We start from the raw sequence: 22,105 nt of genomic DNA, 5'->3' as shown, positions 1-22,105 counted from the left end.
TATGCTAGTTGGAGTGTCAGGACCCATTTGACTTCTCAAGATAGCAGATTGGTCTTTGAAACTTCAATCTGTCATCCCTACTTCTTGCTATAATGATTACCATACAAACATAACTAGTGTCCCAACATTTCCTATTTTTACCATTTATATGGGGCAAAAAAACTAAAGGAAAATAATTGCAACAATTTCTAGAGGTACCATACTGGTTTTCCACTCAACATAAATTTTTTAGAAACACACAATTTGCTGTTGAAAGCTTTCAATGTTATTTACAAACCACTGTAATTTACCTGATGGGTAACAAAAATTGTAAGCGCTTTGATGGAACACTACAGAAAACAAAACAGAGTGAGTTTTACTTTGTCTAGTATTCTGTTAAATTCAGCAAATATATATTTGTCAGACTAGGTGCCAGGTAATATGCTAGGTGCTGGCAATAAAACGGTAAAAAGGACCAAGTGCAGTGGCTCATGCCTGTAATCCCAGAACTTTGGGAAGATGAAGCAGGCAGATCATAAGGTCAGGAGCTCGAGACCAGCCTGGCCAACATGGTGAAACCCCGTATTTACTAAAAATACAAACATTAGCCAGGCATGGTGGCACATGCCTTTAATCTCAACTACTTGGGAGGCTGAGGCAGGAGAATTGCTTGAACCCGGAAGGCAGAGGTTGCAGTGAACTGAGATCACGCCATTGTACTCCAGCCTGGGTGACAAGGCAAGACACCATCTCAAAAAAAAAAAAAAAAAAAAACGGTTAGAAGTACAGTATGATATCTAAATAGAATATATATATATGTCTAAAACTGTTATGAAAATTGAAAAATTGATCTGTTCTAAGATTGTCAAGGAAGAGTGAGTTTTGAAGAAAATAAGAATATGTCATAAGGACAAGAAAAGGAGGGAGCAGGGCATTGCAGGAAGACAAAACAGCATTTGCAAAGGCAAAAATGAAAAAAGTCAATAGCAAAACCCGATAAGCATAGTTATTGTACAACAGGGGTTATAATATGTTCACTGAGTTATTTTTTTTTCTTAAGTAAACTGCATTTGGAGACAGCAGAAGTAAAGTGATATTTTCCCTTCTCTTTTGTTACATAATAAGCAATGAAATAAGAATATTTTAGTTAATTATATTCCTGCCTGTCTGTGGCCAGGCAGTTTAGAACAGCATTTGATAGAAATAAAATGAAAGACATATGTATTAGCCCATTTTCATACTGCTGATAAAGATATACCTGAGACTGGGCAATTTCCAAAAGAAAGAGGCTTAATGGACTTATGGTTCCATGTGGCTTGGGAGGCCTCACAATCACGGCAGATGGTGAAAGGCATGTCTCACATGGTGGCAGACAAGAGAAGAGAGAGCTTGTGCAGGGAAACTCCCATTTTTAAAACCATTAGATCTCATGAGACTCACATGAGTAAGCATAGACAAGCATGTCTCCACTCACTGACAAAGCCATAAGTAACAATCTGTAAGATTAAACCGATCATTACATTTTAAAGCATATATTTCATAATTACTTCCTATTTTATGGGAGAGTACCTCCAAGAATATCCAGCAAGGATTTACCATTCATTCAGAATATTCCATCATTTATTTACCACATCTTTTTTGAGTGTCTGTTACATTCACTATCACGAGTACAGCACAAGAAAGACCCACCCCCATACTTCAATCACCTCCCACTGGGTTCCTCCCACAACATGTGGGAATTGTGAGAATTACAATTCAAGATGAGGTGTGGGTGGGGACACAGACAAACCACATCAACATATAAGTTCAAATTTTCTATTAGCCACATTTAAAAAAATAAAAAAACCACAATTAGCTAAAGAAATAAGTTGGAGGCACAACACTTCCTCATTTCAAACTGTATTACAATGATACAGTATCAAAATGTATGGTACTAGCATAAAACCATACACACATACCAATGGAACAGAATGGAGAAGCCAGAAATAAATCCACTCGCATACAGTCAACTAATCTTTGATATGGGTGTCAATGAATATATACAATATGCAATGTGAAAAGGATAGTCTCTTCAATAAATGGTGTTGGAAAACTTTTGTTATGTTGGATATCCATATAGAAAAATAATAAAATTGGACCCTCATCTTACAACACATACAATAATTAACTTGAAATGGATTAAAGATGTAAATGTAAGACTTGACACTCTAAAACTCCTAAATGAAACCATACAGGAAAATCTCCTTGGCATTGGTCTTGGCAATGATTTTTTGGATAAGACACTGAAGCACAAAGGAAAGCAAAAATAAGTGGTACTACATCAAACTTAAAGACTTCTGTACAGCAAAGGAAACAAAGTGGAAAACAAAATGGAAAAGAAACCTATGGAATAAAAATACTTGTAAACCATACATCTGACGAGAGATCAATATGCAAAATATATAAGGAATTCATATAACTCAATAGCAAAAAAAAACCTGATTGAAAAATGGACAAAAAAATCTAAATAGACATTTCTACAAAATAGACATACAAATGGCCCATAAGTACATGAAAAGATGATCAACATCGTTAACCATCAAGGAAATACAAATCAAACCCACCATGACATGTCACCTCATAGCTGTTAGAATGACTATTAGTTTTTAAAAAGACAACAAGTGTTGGTGAGGACGTGGCGAAAGGAGAACCCTTGTACACTGTTGATGGGAATGGAAATTGGTACAACTACTACTTTATGGGAGAGTACCTCCAAGAATATCCAGCAAGGATTTCCTATTTATTCAGAATATTCCATCATTTATTTACCACATCTTTTTTGAGTGCCTGTTACATTCACTATCACGAGTACAGCACAAGAAAGACCCACCCCCATACTTCAATCACCTCCCATAGTGGTTTTCAACTACTATGAAAACCAGCATGGAGGTTCCTCAAAAAATTAAAAATACAGTAACCATACAATTCAGCAATTCAGCAACCCCACTACTGGGTATATATTAATAAGGAAATGAAATTAGTATGTCAAAGACATATCTACATTTCCATTTTATTACAGTATTATTCATAATAGCCAAGATATGGAAATAACCTAAGTGTCCATCTATGGATGAGTTCATAAAGAACCTGTGGTGTGTATATGTGTATACATATACATATACACATACATATACATATACATATACATATACACATACATATACATATACATATACATAATAGAATATTACTCAGCCATAAAAATGAAGGAAATTCTGCCATTTGCATCAAGAGGACGTTATACTAAGTGAAATAAGCCACATACAGAAAGACAAATACTGTATGATCTCACCTATATGTGGAATCACAAAAACTTGAATTCTACGCAGATGCGGTGGCTCACACCTGTAAGCACTTTGCGAGGCCGAGGTGGAAGGACTGCTTGAGGCTGGAAGTTCTAGTCAGCCTGGGCAACACAGCAAGACCCTGTTTCAATAAAAAAAAAAAAATTGCCAGATGTGACAGCGATGCCTGGGGTCCTAGGCAAGGTGGGAAAATCACATTTGCCAAGGAGTTCTAAGCTGCAGTGAGCTGTGAACATTCCATTGCACTTCAGCCTAGACAACAGAGTCAATAGAGTAAGACTCTGTCTCTAAAAGAAAAGAAAAAAAATTAGAACTCAAAGAAGTAGAGAGCAGAATGGTATTGCCAGGGCTGGGGGTTGGGAAGAAACCTCCAGTTTTAAAATGAGTAAGTTCTGGGAATCTGCCATACGGCATGGTGACTACAGTTAATATTATATTGTTTACTTGAAATTTTGTAAGAAAGTATATCTTAAGTGCTCTCAGTCCCCACCCCGCTCCCCGCCCACACAATGGCAACTATGTGTGGTGGTGGATGTATTGATTGTGGTAATCATTTAACAATGTATATGTATATCAAATAATCATTTATATATATAATTTTTATTTGTCAATCATACCTCAATAAAGCTGGAAACAATTTAAAAACAGGTAAAATTAATTTTAATAATATATTTTTCTTAATGCAATTATGCAAAATATTGTAATTTCAACTTATAGTCAACACAAAAATTATTAGTGAGATATTAATTTTTTTCATACTAAATCTTGGAATCCTGCATATATTTTACACTTATAGCACATCCCAATTCAGACACTATTTTTAAATCAGAAATACTTGATCTATATTTAGATTTCAAAAAGTTTACAATTGAAAAAGTATACACATAACCCATATTTTCCAAATACACTTAGAAGTATCTAGTAACTTGAATCAAATATCAGTTTTTAAATTAAAGTTAATTAAAATTAATACAATTAAAATTCAGTTTTTTGGTTGTACTCGTCACATTCTAATGACTCATCTGGCTATCACGGTTGGACAGCATAGTTGTAAAATAAGTGTGTAAGTACCTCTGGGTCAAATCTCTAGCCTGGACTTAATATTAAGAAATATTAAATCAGCAAACAGGTTGGTCATGTAGTACTAATAGTAAACATTATGGATTACTTTCAAACTCTTCCTTGTTGGTCCATATCCACTCAGACAAGATGTAGCTCAGAGGAAATAGTGAGGGTATTTGAAAAAGATATTTCAATTAGCAAAGAGACTGAAGTTAATTGGGGAAAGCTTAGAGTTCATGATATGAAAGCAAAAGTTTGTTAATACTGATTTACCATTCTTGTCCCCGTTACTGAGGTAAATAAACAGATTCAAGTGGTGGACAGGCTCTGAACAGAACTGATAAGTGTCTGGTTAAGATGGGGATAGCTAGTTCTCTTACTTTTTCACTGTACTCATCAAAAACAAACAAACAAACAAAAAAAAACAAAAACCACCCACCACAAACAAAATCCAAAATTATAAAATACAACTTGTATTTTTCCCAAAATTACAAAAGTTTCTTTTGATCTACATAGGCAAAACTATAGACATGCTTCTTTGACAAGCATGTCTATGCTTACTGACAAAGTCGTAAGTAACAATCTGTAAGGTTAAACCGATCATTACATTTTAAAGAGCATATTTCATAATTACTTCCTATTTTATGAGAGAGTTCCTCCAAGAATATCCAGCAAGGATTCACCATTCGTCCACAATATTCCACCATTTATTTACCAAATCTTTTTTGAGTGTCTGTTACATTCTAGGCACTGCGTTATTCATAACGGTGAACAAGAAAAGCCCCACCCACATAAAATATGTGATAAGAGCTGTCAGAGGAAAGGCCGTGATGAGAGCTCGCTGAAGTAGGCTTGCAGATTTAGTAAATAAAAATTTTTATTTTTAAAAATTTAGCAAATAAACATATGGATACCAAATATTCCACTGGACAGATTAAAAATTATTTGCTTTTAACCTGAACTTCAAATTTAACTGAGCGTCCTATTTTTATCTGGCAAACCTACATGGAAGGGAAAGCTTGGAAGTGGAGGGAGGATGAATGGAGATAATTCTGGAAGCCTTCCTTTAGAAAGGAATTTCTAAAATGAATGCTAGGCATAGCGGAGAAACAGGGAGAAAACACAATAATGCCAACTGCCTTCCTAGGCCACTGTAGAGTTCAGGAACTGAAAGAAGCAAAGGGAATGGGGTAAGGAAGAAGAAAAGTGGGTATGATGTTGAGAGATGAAGCTTGAAGGAAAAGTAAGTGCCTTATTTTTCAGGTTCGATAAGGAGTTTGTACTGTATCACCAGTGGTGAGATTCCACTAAAAAACTTTAAGCAGCTCATTTTGGCTACAAGGTGAAGAATGAACTACAGTCCGGCACACAGGATGTTGCGAGACCAGTTAGGAGGCTATTGATGGAATTCAGGTGACTCCACAGAGGCCTGGACAGAGTCAGCGGAAAGAAAGGTGCACTAGTCACGAACACCTGAACGTGAGACGGCAGAAAATAAGCAACTGCAAACTTGAATATAGAGGAGGACTGGGAGAGACGAAAGCAGAAGCACGTATTTGGGGAAACAGTGAAGAATGGTAAAAAAAAAAAAAAAAAAAAAAAAAAAAGAAAAAAAAGAAAAAAAAATCAAATGTCTTCTGAGAAGTATAGCATGATAAGGACTGAGAAGTGACTCCTAGATTTAGCCATATGGAAGTCATCAGAGACCTTTGGCACGGGCAGTCTTAGAGGAATGGCTGAGGCCAATTAGGTCGCAGCCTGGTCGAGGAGGTGATGCTGGTCTAGGAACCCGACTGGAGCAGCACGCGGTTCCCACTTCTTCTTTGCCCTTTTAACAGGTGAAGGTCAAGGACAAGAGACTAGTTGCAGATGCAGCGGCCAGTGCCCCAATCAGTTGGAACAGCGCAGCAAGCGGATCACTAGGAGCCAATCCCTTCCTAGAGTCCACTTGACTGACAGAGCCGCGCACCACAGACGGAGCGCAGAGAGGGAGGTGAATCACGAGGGGGCGGAATTCCAGGGCACTAACCCGGAACCGGTTTGGGACTTGATTCCCATTGTGAGGCCAGGCCTGGGGCGGGCTCTCAGCCAGAATGGCAACATCCTTCTAGCCAATGGATGAGCCTTACCAAATGAGCGGCAGCCACATCAGCCAATGGGTGGTAGGAGATGGGCGGGCGCAGTCAGTGGGCGGGGTATCAATGAAGCATCTTTTTTCCAACCCCCCCTTGGGGCGACGGTGGGGAGGTGCCGCCGGGGTCGCAGGTGAGCGGATCTGTGCCTGAGGAGGGGGCCAGGGAAGCGGTGGCTCCGTGACCAGTGGGTGCCCTAGCAGTGGGGAGGGGCCCGGAGGGGTCAGCGGCAAGTGGCCGCAACGCTTGCTGCCGGGTTTGGTCCGAGGGCTGCGGCGTAGCGGGACTGCACGCTCGGGAGCAGTGCCACGCGCGTCTGTCGCCTGACCGGGGAGGCTAGGGAGGGCCCAGGCCACGGAAACAAGATTACAGAAGTTTCTGGGCACTCAGTCGGGACTCTCATTTAATATCCAGAGAGGAAATCTTCCAGGTTGCCCCGACTCCTACCCGGACTCCTACCAGCAGCAACCGCATCGTTGTGGCCGAGGCAGGTGCGCGCCCCTGCTCCCCTGGGTGGCTTTCCGGGAGCCCAGTCTAACTCGATTCTTCCCAGAGGCTGTTTTTGGACAGTCCCAAAGGAGGCAGCGGGAGGGAGGTGAAAGATACTTTGATAACCGTCGACCCTGGAGTAAACTTGTTATGTACCTACCACGAGTTTTAGAGAAGAACATCGTTTTTGGCAGGGGAGTGAATCCCCTATAAGAATATAGGGGAAAGTCACACTTTAAAGAGAATTGGGGTAGGGTTGATATGTAGATTTGTGATGCTTTTCTTCTTGAACTGCTTAGCTAATTTACCCTCAATTTTTTTTGATCCGTAACTTACCGTCTGGTTTTCCTCAGACTTCTTAATTCTGTCTTATCATGAAGTATCTAGGAACTTCGTTCTCAAGTTTTAGTGCTTGTAAAAAGTTGCCTGGTTATATTACGCCATTGGCGGTGCGTCATCTTCACAAAGATTACGGGTTAAGTGAACTTACATCTCATTCCTATTTCCAACCAGTAAAGAACGATTGTGAAATGGGATTTTAGAAAATGGCTGTTCTCTGTGATTGGGCATGGAAGGTTTGTAAGTTTTAGAGACTGCAGCTGTTGAATCCTTTCTGCTATGAGAGTGATGACAGCCAATACAAAAGGGATAGTGTTTGACATCTAAAATGACATATTTTCACATTTTTTGAGGTGTTATATCCCCAGCACCAAAAATAGTGCCTGCCACGCAGTAGGAGCTCAATAAGTATTTTTTGAGGAAATTACTGGGGAATGAATGGATGGTAGAAACCCCAAGCTTCTGTTACTTGGATACCAACATATAAAGGAGAGGACAGAAAGACAAACATTTCTAGAAATGGCTTTTATCCAGGTAAGCATATCTAGAGAACTTCAGCAACTCCAGATGCATCAGTGCTGGCACTTTCTTGCACTTAATCAGAAAATATCAAGGTTTTAGAAGAAGATTTTCACACAATTAAGCCAAAACTGGATATCTAAGGTGCATCCCAATATCAATTTCAGTCAGGTTAAAAAGGTATTAAAGCCCATTTTATTAAATGAAATAGTTCATCAGTTCAGAATAGGTCAGTTAGGGACAACAGGATACCACTTTGTAAGTTAGAGGTATGGAGTTAGGAACTGTTGGTAAAAAATAGGCCCTGCCAATAGCAACAGCTGCTGCCAAATTTTAAAAATATATTGACTCAGTGGTACTTCAAAAGGACTGCTATTTCTACCGTGTACCAATACATTTACAACAATGCAATTTCTAAATTGATCTCAGATTCTAAGAGCAAAATCTTATGGTGGATATCTGCATAAATTTGGATTCTCTTGACAACTTCAGTCGTTTTTATTATATACTTATATTGGTTATATATTTATATGTTACTACAGTGACAGTTGTTCCATATTAATGGTAGCCTGCTTGAATTTCAAAAAAAATTTCACAGGTATATTTGTCTCTTTCAGTTCATTTTTTAGCAAAGAATAGGTCTTACTAAGCCAGAATTTGCTTAGTACGATTTCTCTCTCGCACCATCCTAATTTTCTCGTTTTAATTCCTGATACTTCTTTCTTTTATTTCTATCCTTCATTAGTCTGTTTTATAAGACCCAAATCAAGTGCTGATTCCGACTCAAAACCTTCCTTGATCCCGTCAAAGATTTGTCTTTCTTATGAATATCCAGAGTATTTTGTTAGTATTTCTTTATTGTAGTTTTTGTATATTTGCATTATTCATCCAGTGAAGAAATATTTGTTAATTACGTTCAGATACTGTACTGGGCAATGGATAATAGCTGACATTTGTGGGCTTACTATATCGTAGGCATCATAAGCTTCTTAATCGGATTATCTCTTTTAATCTTCAAAGCATCACTAGTATTAGTCTATTATTTTTCCCATTTATAGATGAAGAAACAAGTTTAAGAGGTTAAGTAATTTGCTGGAGATCACAGAGCTAGTTAAGTGGTGGAATTGGCATACAACCTTAGGTAGTCTATTTACAACCTTCAGGTTACAGACTTCATTACAATTTGTTTATGTACTTTTTATGCATCTATATTTTACAGGTTTTACTAAGTTGTAAATTATTTGATAGCAGGAATAATATATTCATATCTGATCCCTTATTGTTCCTAATGTAAATCAGTGGTGTAATAAAGCTGATAGTGGAAGCACATAGGGAGGACATCAGACTTAGATGAATGGGAACAGTGAAGAGATCCTGGAACAGAAGACATTTAAACCGAGTGCTGAAGGATAAGTAGGCATTGGCCTGACGAAAAGGCAGGCACCATGGAATTTGGGAAGATGACCTGGGGAAATATATGTGTGATAGTCCAAGGTCAGGGACCATGATGGCTTGAGCTGTGCTGTCCAGTATGGTAGCCAGTAGCCTTACATTACTGAATGTAAAATATCTCAATAATTGTTTATATTGATTACGTTTCAAAATAACATTTTGGATATATTTGGTTAAATAAAATACTCAGTTTTACCTGTTTCTTTTTACTGCTTTAATGTGGCTACTTGGGGATTTAAAATTACATGTAGGGCTCTTATATTTCTATTGGACTGCACTGATGTAGAATTTAGAGGGATTTCAAAATGACCGGTATTATGTTTGTGTGCCACCTACTTGTGAGTATACGTTTGATGGGGAAGGTGGATTGGGAAAGTAGGTTGGGAGTCAGTATTGGAGGTGATGGATAAGACCAGAAAAGGTAGATAGGAAAGTGTAAAGGTAGGGTTCAGATAGGGTTTACAATAGGAAGAGAGGAAGAGCAAGGGGAGTAAACTTACCTCTTAAGTGCAATGGAAAGCCTTGAAAAGTTTTAAACACTCAGTATATATCTGTTGAATGAGATAGTATCCTAATTGTTTCATCTAATAATGCATGTTCCTGATTTATACTCCTAATTCAGTCATACTTTTTCCTAATGAAGTTATGGATAGGTGTCTAAAGACATTCTACTTAGAAGAAAATTTGGTTCTCAAGACAGCCATCCTTTTCTTCTTAAGTCTAAATCACCTAAGCTTGTATTCATTCCTTTGATGTGTTTCCAACAAATAGAAGTGTGAATTGGTCCTTACAACTAGCATATTCTTCTTGCATTTGACATAACATTCTCTTAGGCATATTTTTTCATAAATAAACCAGCTTCGTCTGTATTATAAGTCTTTTGTGGCAGATGAGGTCTTTTCTTAATAATCTCTGAAAGGAAATTTCTTAGCAGCTACACCATTTGCTCTCTGTCTTGCCTTTCTGTACATATTGGAGCAAGTAAACTCTTAACATTGATTCTGTAGTTGGGTGGTTCTCAATCCCGGCTGCAAATGAGAAGCACTTGGAGAGCTTTTAAACTCTGAATTCTTGGCCCTATTCCAAAGATTGTTTTAATTGGTCGGAGATGGAAACTGGTTATAGGTATTTTTAAAAGCTCTTTAGGTTATTTTGATGTGCTATAGACCTACACTTTTCAGTAGATTAGCTACTGAATACGTGTTCTATTGAGTTCTTGAAGTGTGGCTAATACAAAAGGAGATGTAACTGTAAAGTACACATTGTATTCTAATGACAGCAAAAGAAAACAATGGAAAATTTCTCATTGATAATTTTTATATTATTGCATATTGAAATAATATATTGACTATACAGCATATGGAGTGAAATAAAAGCTGTTAATATTAATCACCATTTCATTTCATATTTACTTAACTGGGATCATAGAAAATTTTAAATCACATGTGTAGATTACATTGTATTTTTACTGAACAGTGCCGCTCCAGCCTAGGCTGTTGCTACTCAAGATGCGGTCTGAGGACATCATTTGTCAAAAATGTAGACTCCCAGGCCCCACTGCAGACCTGAATCAAAATCTGCATTTTAACAGAGTTCCCAGGTGATTCATATACATGGTATAGTTTGAGAGACACAGCTCTAGCAACATCTAAATAATTTTTTTCAATTGTATAATTTTTCTTCGTTTCTTATTATTTTTCACTGTGGATTCCAACTTTGGCTCTTCATTTGTCCTTTAGAATCATTCATATGCAGGTCATTTCTCTCTTTTCAATAAATTCTCTTTTAATTTTTTTTATCGCTTAACATTTTCAACAGATACAGCTTTTTAACATATGTGATGGAATTAGTATATATTCATGTAATAAATATAATTTGTCCATAAATGTTTACATGCTATTATAAACATGATTTTTCTGGAACGAATTTCAAGAAATTGCTGATAGTAGTTACATTGGTGGTAGAAATTTTTCACTTCATTGTGAATTTACATTCTTACTTAGATTTTTTGTGTGTATATTTTGCTGTTTTAAAAAAATATGGGACTTTAGGCCGGGCGCGGTGGCTCAAGCCTGTAATCCCAGCACTTTGGGAGGCCGAGACGGGTGGATCACAAGGTCAGGAGATCGAGACCATCCTGGCTAACACAGTGAAACCCCGTCTCTACTAAAAAATACAAAAAACTAGCCGGGCGAGGTGGCTGGCGCCTGTAATCCCAGCTACTACTCGGAGGCTGAGGCAGGAGAATGGTGTAAACCCGGGAGGCGGAGCTTGCAGTGAGCTGAGATCTGGCCACTGCACTCCAGCCTGGGCGACAGAGCGAGACTCTGTCTCAAAAAAAAAAAAAAAAAAAAAAATGGGACTTTAAATAATATAGTTCTCTATAATAAAAATTTCTCATAAGTAGATTTTTAATATAATGTTGACGACCTCAAAGTAAAATAAAATAAATGTGCTGTGGGCTAAGAAACAGCCATATGGCTGAGACAGAAATGACCGTGCACATGATCCCCAGATTGGTGGTAGACAGAGTTAATGAACCTGTTGTAGAGCATAGGATGTTCTGTGTCTGCGAATGTTCCTAAGTTGATCTGTGAACATGTATGTACACACACAGACAGATGCATTTCTTTTGCCAATTTTGTTGGCTTGTGTCAACTATAGCATCTACATGGGGTTTATGGGCTAAGACATCCATACTCTAATATGACATTTATTGCATATATTCCATTATGTGACTTAATGGTTGATTCATTCAGTCCCCTTTTGATAAACATTTCTATTTTTACCATGCTTTTACCTTAAAAATGTGATAGTGATTTTTAAATGACTCAAAAGGCTATGTAAATGCCCTGAAACATTCTGTGTAGTTTGTATCTTTATCACATGTAGGCATTTGATTTGGTGGAATTTATCTTTGGCTCTCTGTTCTGTTTTTGAGGACATCAAATGTGCTGTTATTTTTTTTAATGTCCTTGATAACCTTTTTACGGTTGGTCAATATGCCTGACTAGCAGTACAGCCTGTTAACTAAAGATTTTTCTTCAGAATTTTGAATAACCTGTTAACTGTTTCCTTCTTTAGTGTAGTTACAGGGTGGACATCTGTTCTTCACTTACAAGCTAACTGCTTCTTGCCTATGTTGACTTGCTTCTGTTTTCTTACAAGCATATGTTTTGTGTGCCTACGGAAATTTCAGTTTTCCTGGCTTACTTTCCTTGAATTAGTTTCTGTTTCTCTTTCTATACCCTTTCCCATCCCTTTATCATTTTCTTGTTTTGGGTTCATATTTTTACCTCCTCCTATTTGTTATGCACAGTGCCAGGTATTGAAGATACTGTTTTTAGAGCAGATGGGCTACTATCTCCTAGGTCCTTAGAGGTGGGGCAAATTGTAGAAGGAAACAGCCACGTTTTGACCAATAATTCTTTCACTTGTCCTGCAACATAGGCTACTAAGAAGCAGCATATTGGGGCTGGTTTAATGATGTGTATAAATCAGTTTGCTTCAGTTTTTTATATTGTGGCTTATAAACATGGTACCTCATGAACATTTTCCGTCACCTCTAGAGGAAAGCTAAATGCTTGCCCACCCTATTGGATAATTTGAATTACATAGGAATGTTAGGCCAGAGTATTAATTAAATGTGATCTTCTAAAATTATAAGCGTTCTAGGCTGAGCATGGTGGCTCACACCTGTAATCCTAGCACTTTAGGAGGCTAAGGCAGGAGGATCACCTGAGTCAAAGAGTTCAAGACCAGCCTGGACAACATAGCAAGACCTTGTCTATATAAAAATTTTAAAAATTAGTTGTACATGGTGGTGCACCTGCCTTGCTACTCAGGAAGCTGAGGCGGGAAGATCACTGGGTCTCAGGAGTTTGAGGATACAGTGAATTATGATTGAGCCACTGTACTCCAGTCTGGGGAACAGAGTGAGACCCTATCTCTAAAAATAAAAGTATAAGCATTCTACAGTGTTCACTAAATTGCCTTGGGATCAGATGTTAAAACATTTCACTTTCTTTTATTTATTAGATAGTATTTGATACACGCAAAAATAATATAGCTGGAGTGTTCTAATGAAAAGCTCCCTGCCCACTCAAAAAAAAAGTTCTAATTTGACTTGGGATCAGATGTTAAAACATTTCACTTTCTTTTATTTATTAGATAGTATTTGATACACGCAAAAATAATATAGCTGGAGTGTTCTAATGAAGAGCTCCCTGCCCACTCAAGAAAAAAGTTCTAATTTGACAATTCTGTAGTATTAGTAAGTGCTGTCTTGGCCAATTTTTAGCTCCTAACATGACATGGCTGAATGTGGAGGCGGAAAGTGATGTCCCCGGTTGATTCTTGAAAGCTCTCATCGGTAGGCTCCACCACACTCCTAATGTAAGTGTATATGTTATGAAGCATAATAATAAAGACCCATGGACCTATCCCTCAACTTAGGAACTAGAACAATTACAATATTATTGTGACCTTTCTGTTTCCTTTTGTCAAAGTTATTTAAATGTTTTGCCTTTGATGTGGCAAATACGTAATAGTGCTTAATGTGCACCAGGAACTGTTCTCTTTATTTGACTAAGTCCTTTAATCCTTATAGTATTTCTATGAAGTAATGTTATTGTCATTTTACAAATAAAATTACGCATAGGGAAGTTAAGTAACTGAGGCCACACAGCGAGGAATTGCCAGAGCCAGGACTCTAACCCGGGTGGTCTGACTCCAGAATCTGTGCTCATAACTACTACACACACTACCTCTTTTGATGTGTCCATTTATAGATAACCTTTGCTTATATTATTTGCTTATATTCTAGAGGATAAAAGGTTTACATTTGACTGTAAGGGGAGTATGTCTCTAGGGCAGTATCAAGAGTGCTGCTGTTGATTATACATTCCAGTTTTGTGGATTTCAATTTTATCATTAAAATTCTCTTGAGAAATTTTGAAAGTCTGTAAGTCTACTTTAGAAATAGTTGGCTTGCAGTCTTCTTTTTTTTGTTTTTGCATACTTTGCCATTTTATATGGGTATATGAAATTGACAGCGATTTCTTGAGAGTTCGTTTCAGCTGTTTTGAATTTTTAGTTCTCTGACCTCTATTTCAGCAGCAAGTGGCAGTTCAGGAGATGGTTATTCCGCATGAGTGATTGGAAACAAAAATGTGGTGATGGGCATATTTTTGGTGATATTACTAGACACGTACAAAGTCAGCTGAACAAAGAATACCGAGAGCTTGAAAAAGAAAAATGCATAAAGGTTTAATGCAATGATGATAAGAAATATGTTGTTATTAAAGTTTAAAAATGAGGTATTAGCATCCACTTTTCAGTCTAAAAGAGAAAAGATGATAGAAAAGATGTGCGTTTTCTTATTCAATTTAGCCGTGCTTAATTGCTATATTTTTGCTTCAGTAGAAGATGCTGTTTGTATTGTGAATTACAGTAGAACTATTTTTCACACTAATGGAAAGTTTAAATTGGCAGACAGAGGAAGAGAAAAGAAACCAGGTATTAAAAGGTAAACTGAGACATGACAACTTTTAACAAGTTTATTTGAGCAAATAGTGATTCTTGAATCAGGCAGCTCCAAACCAGAAGTGGTCTGGGAGCTCTGCAGTGGAAATGCAAGGCAGGAAATCTTTATAGGACTGACAGAAGTAAAGCAAAGAAAATAGTTGATTGGTTACAGTTATAAGGTTGTCTAATTTGATCTATCCTGCTGGAAGGCCCCTAGTTACATAAGTTAGTTGATGGTTTCTGATTGCTTAGTCTTAAGTTTCTTTTTTAAAAAAATATAGGAATTTACCAAAAACGTAGCCCAAGTTAAGTGTTGCATATGTTTGCAAATCAAGCAAAATTAAAGTCACTTATGAGGCCTAACTGGTTTTGTCTGCTCAGGGATTCTTCAGGCCAGGTCTCTGTTCTAATTTACTTTAACAGGAGGTAGAGGAAATATAACCGATTGAAGCTTTGAGGAACTTTTCTGCCAATATAAAGAATTTTATCTGGACCTTCCACATAGATAAGAATCTCCTTTTGAAAATCTTTTACTAAATGACATCTCAAAACTTACCTTACAACACTTTGTTGTTGTTTTTTGAGACAAAGTCTTGCTCTTTCGCCCAGGCTGGAGTGCAGTGGCACGATCTCGGCTCACTGCAGCCTCTGCCTCCTGGGTTCAAGTGATTCTCGTGCCTCAGCCTCCCGAGTAGCTGGGATTATAGGTGTGCACCACAATGCCCAGCTAATTTTTTGTATATTTAGTAGAGACGGGGTTTCACCATGTTGCCCAGGCTGGTCTTGAACTTCTGAGAGCTCAGGCAGTCCGCCCGCCTCGGCCTCCCAAAGTGCTAGTATTACAGGCATGAGCCACTGCACCTGGCCAGCAACACATTTTTAAGGCTTAGCTACCACAAGCTGCTAATAAAGTCGAAATAGACGTGACATGAGGGAACCTGGTTGTAATAAGTCTTGCCATTTAACTAGCTGTGTTGAGGGCAAATTAACCTCTCTGGGTCTTGTTTTATAAATAGAAAGGCTGGTATCTCCCATATAATGACATGGTGGGATTTAAATGACAGGACTTGGAACTTCATGGATATTTTGATACTTTTTTTCATATTGACAGGAAAAGTTTAAGGTCAAACAGTGATAGGGCTGGAAGGAATCTTGGTAATGTCATCCCATTTCACATTTTATAAGGGAGGAAAAGTCAGCTCTGTAGCAGTTATCAGTGAGTGAATTTGAAGTCAGACAGCATGGTCTGTGTAAGGTACCCTTTACTCTTTCTGAGCCCTGTTTCCCCTTACATCTTTTAAAATCTCTTTTCCAAGTAAAAATGCTTTTTTGACATCTATCCCACTTCTCCTCAGTTAAATCAATATTAATAAAGCAATATGTACTATACTGTGTGAGACACTGGGACCTTTTTGGTAGATGACCTCATTTTCTGTCGCTATGAGAAAATCGAGTCCCTGACTCACTCAGCATCTGTTCCAGCCTCCTAGTATGCTTTCCAGCAATGCAAAGGCTAGCTAGCACAAAAAACTACACTTCCCCAACCCATTGCGGTGAGGATTGTGGATATGCTTTAGATTCCACCATATGCATTTATGTAAGGCCTGAATTCAAGGTAGGTAAGAGAGTCAGGCATGTGAAGCATCTGTTCTACTAGTGTGGGTAGCACAGAGGGTTTCAAAGAGTTATCTTTGAGTTAGAGTTATCTGGAGGGTTTATTGAAACACAGATTGCTAGTTCCCACTTCCAGAGTTCCCGGTCTGGAGAGGAGCCTAAAAAAGTTTACACGTCTGACAAGTTTCAGGTATACCTTCTTTGACAGTCTGACAACCTGAGAGTCTGGAAATTGGAGAAACACGGTCTCGTTTCTAGAAGAAGCGCTTACAAGAGAAGATCTTTTCCACTCAAAATCTGTATACAGATATTGCCACATGGATATTTTAAAATTTATTTAATAGAGACTCCAAGTATAGATACTTTCCTATATTGTGATCTTCAACTCTACAATTAAAGTGGCCCAGAAAAGTACAAAGTACTGCTGAGAAATTCTCCAAAGAAAGGCACATAATTAAGAGCCTTAATTAGAAACAAAAATATAGTCCAGGCCTGGTTTTGTTTGACGTCAGGGGCTTTTGTTTAGGTGGTTTAAGGGAGGGGAGGATGGGGTGAGGAACGGAATTACAAGGGCAAATCATGCAATGTGCACCAGTCATTGAAAGGTTTAGGAATCTAAAAAAATTTTTTGGTGATTTTTTCCTTTTTATTTTTGGGCGATCATTTTCTTTTGTTGATCTTTTTTGGTGATTTTTTACTTACATGATTAATTAGGTGGGATGGCTGGGTAAAATCCTTGCCATTTTTTGGTTACCCCTTTAATTTTGTCATATTCTTACAATACTTTCATTGTTTCAGTAAATTATATTCTGAATTTAGGGTTTCTATGTTGGTTTATTAACCTTAAAATGAGTTTGAATTTGTGAAGTAGTAAAATGTAGGTAGTTGGCATTTATTTGATCAGATTACATTGTCTCAAATTGGTTTCTGAGTTTTATTGATTTTGCAGCTCAGCCTTTCAATTTCCTCTAAAATTATTCTGCAAAGTGTACTTTTTCTTTTAGATATCTTGAGCTAATGATTATTTTGGCAAATTGACTCTTTCATTCATTCAAAACATATTCATGGTGTGCTTGCCATGTGCCAGAATCTCTGCTAGTCTCTGGGGAGGTGATGGCCAGTGGAAACATCCCTGCCCTTGTGAAACTTTGCAGTGAACTGGGAAAAGGGACAGACTCTGAGCTGTATGTTAGCACAAGTATAAAATTCAGTCTAGGAAAAGTACTGCAAATTTTATGCTGAAGTAATTTGATTTGTCAGGAAAGGCTTCCCTGAGAAATGAATACTTAATCTGCAAGCTAAAGGATGAGGACGAATTAAGTAGACCAAGAAGGGAGCAATCCATTTTCCAGGCAGTAGGAACAGTGTGGACAAAGGCCCTGAACCAAGAAAGAGCTTGACAGGAATAGGTGGTTGAAAGATGGCCAGTGCAATTGGAGGAGAGAGGGAGAATTTGTGGGAGAAGGAGCTGAAGCAGTAGGAGGGGAGTCAGGAGTGAATACTGGCAACTGGTTAGGAACCTTTGCAGCACTCCAGTGGGGAGAAGGTGGCAATTTGGACTATGTTGGTACTGGCAAAGATAAAGTACACAATTTTAAGCTGTATTTAGAGGGTTGTTTTTTGTTTCTCTTAAAAATTATATAGTTCATTAGTTTGAAGTATGTTGTAGAAGTTGCAGATTGATTGATTGCTTGTACTTTTTTCCTTTTAGGAGTTATCCAGACTGCCTCTGCCCCTAGATGAATGAAAGACAATGATTTGAATTAAGTGCCAGCAAAGAATTATCCTTGGTTTTTGTGCTTTGCAGCATTCCTCAAATTGTTTTCACATCTTCTCTTATTATAAAAACTGCATTGAAGTTAAAAATGAAGCAGTTGAAAAGAAAAAGGAAAAGCAATTTTAGTGTTCAAGAAACTCAGACCCTTTTGAAAGAAATTACAAAAAGGAAAGAAGTCATTTTTTCCAAACAGCTCAATACAACAATTAACGTGATGAAGCGAATGGCTTGGGAAGAGATTGCACAGTGTGTGAATGCTGTAGGAGAAGGAGAACAGAGGACAGGGACAGAGGTGAAAAGAAGGTACCTTGACTGGCGAGCACTTATGAAGAGAAAGAGGATGAAGGCCAACATTAAGCTGGTCGGTTCGGGATTTCCCCTTCCCTCCTCTGATTTAGATGACTCTCTCACTGAAGAGATAGATGAAAAGATTGGATTCCGAAATGATGCAAATTTTGACTGGCAAAATGTGGCAGATTTCAGGGATGCAGGTGGATCCTTAACCGAGGTCAAGGTGGAAGAGGAAGAAAGGGATCCGCAGAGTCCTGAAGTAAGTATTAGCCTCTGTACCCTCTTTTAATCTCTTCAATTCTGATGTGGGAGATTATTGTTCAGGAACTGTTAAGTCCTTCCCAGATTTTCAAGCTAATTTAAAAATAGTACATAACAAGTCATTCTGCTTTTCTCTTTACATCATTAATACTTTTCTTCCCACCCAAATATGATTACCTAAGTTATGTGTATTACAAACATCAAGTAATTCAGTGTAAATGGTATTCAAAATTCAAATTATTTTCCCCAAACAATGCAGAAAGCTTTTAAGAAATATTTAGACAAATTGCCACAAAGTAGCAGTCAATACTGAAAATTGCTTTTCTCTTTGCTCTTAGTTTGAAATTGAGGAGGAGGAAGAAATGTTGTCATCCGTCATACCAGATTCCAGGAGAGAAAATGAACTTCCCGATTTCCCCCACATCGATGAGTTTTTTACCCTTAACTCAACACCATCTAGATCTGCATATGATGAGCCTCATTTGCTTGTAAATATTGAGAAACAGAAACTAGAGTTAGAAAAACGACGACTGGATATTGAGGCTGAAAGACTGCAGGTAGAAAAGGAACGCCTACAAATTGAGAAAGAGAGGCTGCGGCATTTAGACATGGAGCATGAGCGACTTCAGCTGGAGAAGGAGCGGCTGCAGATTGAAAGAGAGAAGTTGAGGTTACAGATAGTCAATTCAGAGAAACCATCCTTGGAAAATGAACTTGGTCAAGGAGAAAAATCCATGCTTCAACCACAGGACATAGAAACAGAGAAGTTAAAACTTGAGCGAGAACGCTTGCAACTAGAAAAGGATAGACTGCAGTTTTTGAAATTTGAATCTGAGAAACTGCAGATTGAAAAGGAACGCTTACAAGTAGAGAAAGACAGACTTCGAATTCAGAAAGAAGGACACTTGCAGTGATTTTTCCAGGCTTCCATTTAGCAAATGTTTGAAAATTGTAGATTTTTCTCATATCAGGTGATATAATGATGGTTGCTGGATTAGCTGTGGTTTCTTTTCTCGTCTAATATCAGTGTTCAGTAGGAAAAAGTTATATGTAGATAACTGTATGCCTAAGTAGTATATAAAAACTGTGCCCTAGCCTAAACAGTATAGCAGAAATGTACTGTGCTGGATTCTTTACCTTATAATATTACATAGAGTCTTGTATTGTCTGTGTACCCAGAGTTTACAATTATGTCTATATAAAATTCTAGCCCAGAAGTTCTCAATTGGGGTAGATTTTGGCCTTCAGAAGACCAATTTGGTGATGTCCGGAGACATGTTTGGTTGTCAAAACTGGGGTGGGGAGAAGGTTGCTACTGTGCAGTGCATACCTCCTCAACCCCCACACACACTCAGTAAAGAATTTTCCGACCCAAAATATCATTAGTCCTGAGGTTGAGAAACCCTGTCCTAGCCTGTGTACCTCTATAGCTATGTTTTATAGTTTTAGAATATTAAAACCTCAGATATTTATGTGGGTAGGTACTTAAATGGCCAAAAACTTTAACTATGAAATGTTACTGTGTAGTATATTGAATATAGGAAGTGATAAAGATTATAGGTATTTTATTCCCATGTTTCCATCTATAAATAGCCTTCTCAGATTCAGAAAACAATACAGGGAACATCAGAGATTATCTAAAGTGGGTCACTCTGAAAAGAATTCTTTATCTCACTATTAATCCTTTAGAAGCAAGACACAATTTTAAAGCTTTAGTTCCTTTTCTTTCAGTCATTGTCTTAGTTAGGGTACGAAAATTGTCATTTCAGTAATGTACTGAGATCTTATAAGTGAATAGTTGAAGCTAGTAAAAATGATACCAGTATAAAAATGGTATTTGTAGTCCATGAGCTTGAACCCAATAACTGATTGTTTGACTTTTAAAATAAGTAATAGCAGCCATTTGGGAGTGGGCGGCGGGTGGGGGAAGATGTACTCTGTATCAAATAATTATGATGATGTTGAAGTAATGATAGTAGCTATGTATTATGGATTGGAGAAGCACTTATTACACTATCTAACCCAGTATGTAGAACAATTCTTGAGAGTTGTATCTGTCGTTATTCCTGAATCTGAAGCCCAGAGAAGTCACACAGAGTAAATGGCTGATCTTTTATATTGTAGTGTATTCTGTCCTTCCCCCTTCCCTGAGGAACAAAGTATGTATCTTTAGTCTCTTGGATATTTATTCTGAGACCAAGGGCTTGCTTGACCTGATGATTTTCCTTCAGCTCTCTGAAGGTGCGTTTTCCACAATCCAAGTGATTCTGATGCACACTAAAGTTGAGAATCTCTGCACTAGATCACTTTGTGTTTTCTGATTTTCAAGGTTGATACGTAGCTTTAACACAGCTCTTCTGTTGACAGTTACTACCTTGCTTCTGCATTTGTTCCTTGTAAGAATGGCTGGAAACTGTATGTTGACATTTGAGGATGGGTATGCAAGGAAAAAATATACTTCTGTTTACTTACTCTGACTTTGAAATAGTGTTATTTTTCTATATCTGAAATAAATGCTTCTACCGTAGAAATAAATTTGCCTATACCATCTGAGAATTTGTAATTGCAAATGATACTTAGGGCTCTAAGGGTAGAGGTTATCAAGCTTAGAAGAGAGCCCTATCGTGGTCAATGAGGACAGAGGCCTAACATTTTGGCTGGACATTGAGCCATGTATGCTGCATACGTTATTTGCTCCTCAAAAGAACCCTTGAGATCTAACTCATGTGATACGGTTTAGCTGTGTCCCCACCCAAATCTCGTCTTGAATTGTAGCTCCCATAATTCCCATGTGTTGTGGGAGGGACCTAGTGGAAGATAATTGAATCATGGGAGCAGTTCCCCCATACTGTTCTCATGGTAGTGAATAAGTAAGTCTCACAAGATCTGATGGTTTTATGAGAGGAAACCCCTTTCTCTTGGTTCTCATTTTCTCTCTTGCCTGCTTCCATGTAAGACATGCCTTTCACCTTCTGCCGTGGTTATGAGGCCACCCCAGCCGCGTGGAACTGTGAGTCCATTAAATCTTTTTCTTTATAAATTACCCAGTCTTGGGTATACCTTTATCAGCAGCATGAAAGCAGACTAATACATCATGTTATTTCCACTCGTATAACAGCAACAACAACAAAAAGCCTCATTGATTTAATTAACCATCTTTCTTAAAAATTACATACCAATATTGACCCAAGATTTTAGCATAAGAGCTCTAAGGAAAAGTAGTGAAAGTTTGTAGGTATAGTTATAAGTATTGTAGCTTTGCCATTTGCTATTTGCAAAAGTCATTTAACTTGCTCTTCACTTTGGTTTCTTCTGTAACC

The 22,105-nt window shown here is 37.8% G+C and overlaps 1 protein-coding gene and 1 long non-coding RNA gene across 4 annotated transcripts; one reads left to right on the top strand and one right to left on the bottom strand.

Annotated features, from left to right (window-relative positions):
• Positions 1-206: 206 nt before the first annotated feature.
• On the bottom strand, positions 207-6,335 carry LOC144334600 (uncharacterized). Its single transcript, XR_013404563.1, has 3 exons — positions 6,093-6,335; positions 3,311-3,444; positions 207-729 (listed from the first exon to the last, which is right to left on the bottom strand). It is a non-coding gene; the product is annotated as an uncharacterized LOC144334600 (long non-coding RNA).
• Positions 6,336-6,593: 258 nt separating this feature from the next.
• On the top strand, positions 6,594-21,345 carry MSANTD4 (Myb/SANT DNA binding domain containing 4 with coiled-coils). 3 transcript variants are annotated; one of them, XM_001101667.5, is made up of 3 exons: positions 6,594-6,650; positions 18,168-18,783; positions 19,124-21,320. In XM_001101667.5, exons 2-3 carry the CDS (start codon positions 18,322-18,324, stop codon positions 19,697-19,699), a joined length of 1,038 nt encoding a protein of 345 aa, XP_001101667.1. In that variant the 5' UTR covers positions 6,594-6,650; positions 18,168-18,321; the 3' UTR covers positions 19,700-21,320.
• Positions 21,346-22,105: the final 760 nt, after the last annotated feature.

This window comes from Macaca mulatta, chromosome 14 (genome assembly GCF_049350105.2).
Source record: "Macaca mulatta isolate MMU2019108-1 chromosome 14, T2T-MMU8v2.0, whole genome shotgun sequence".
Taxonomy (NCBI): Eukaryota; Metazoa; Chordata; class Mammalia; order Primates; family Cercopithecidae; genus Macaca; species Macaca mulatta.
The sequence above is the reverse complement of the archived record's forward strand: the minus strand, read 5'-3'. Positions and strand labels throughout refer to the sequence as shown.

Excerpts from the sequence above, each read along its gene's own strand:
- MSANTD4 (XM_001101667.5), top strand. The coding sequence starts at position 18,322 with ATGAAGCAGTTGAAAAGAAAAAGGAAAAGCAATTTTAGTGTTCAAGAA. Across the intron at positions 18,784-19,123 it reads GGGATCCGCAGAGTCCTGAA|TTTGAAATTGAGGAGGAGGA; the intron begins GTAAGTATTAGC and ends CTTTGCTCTTAG.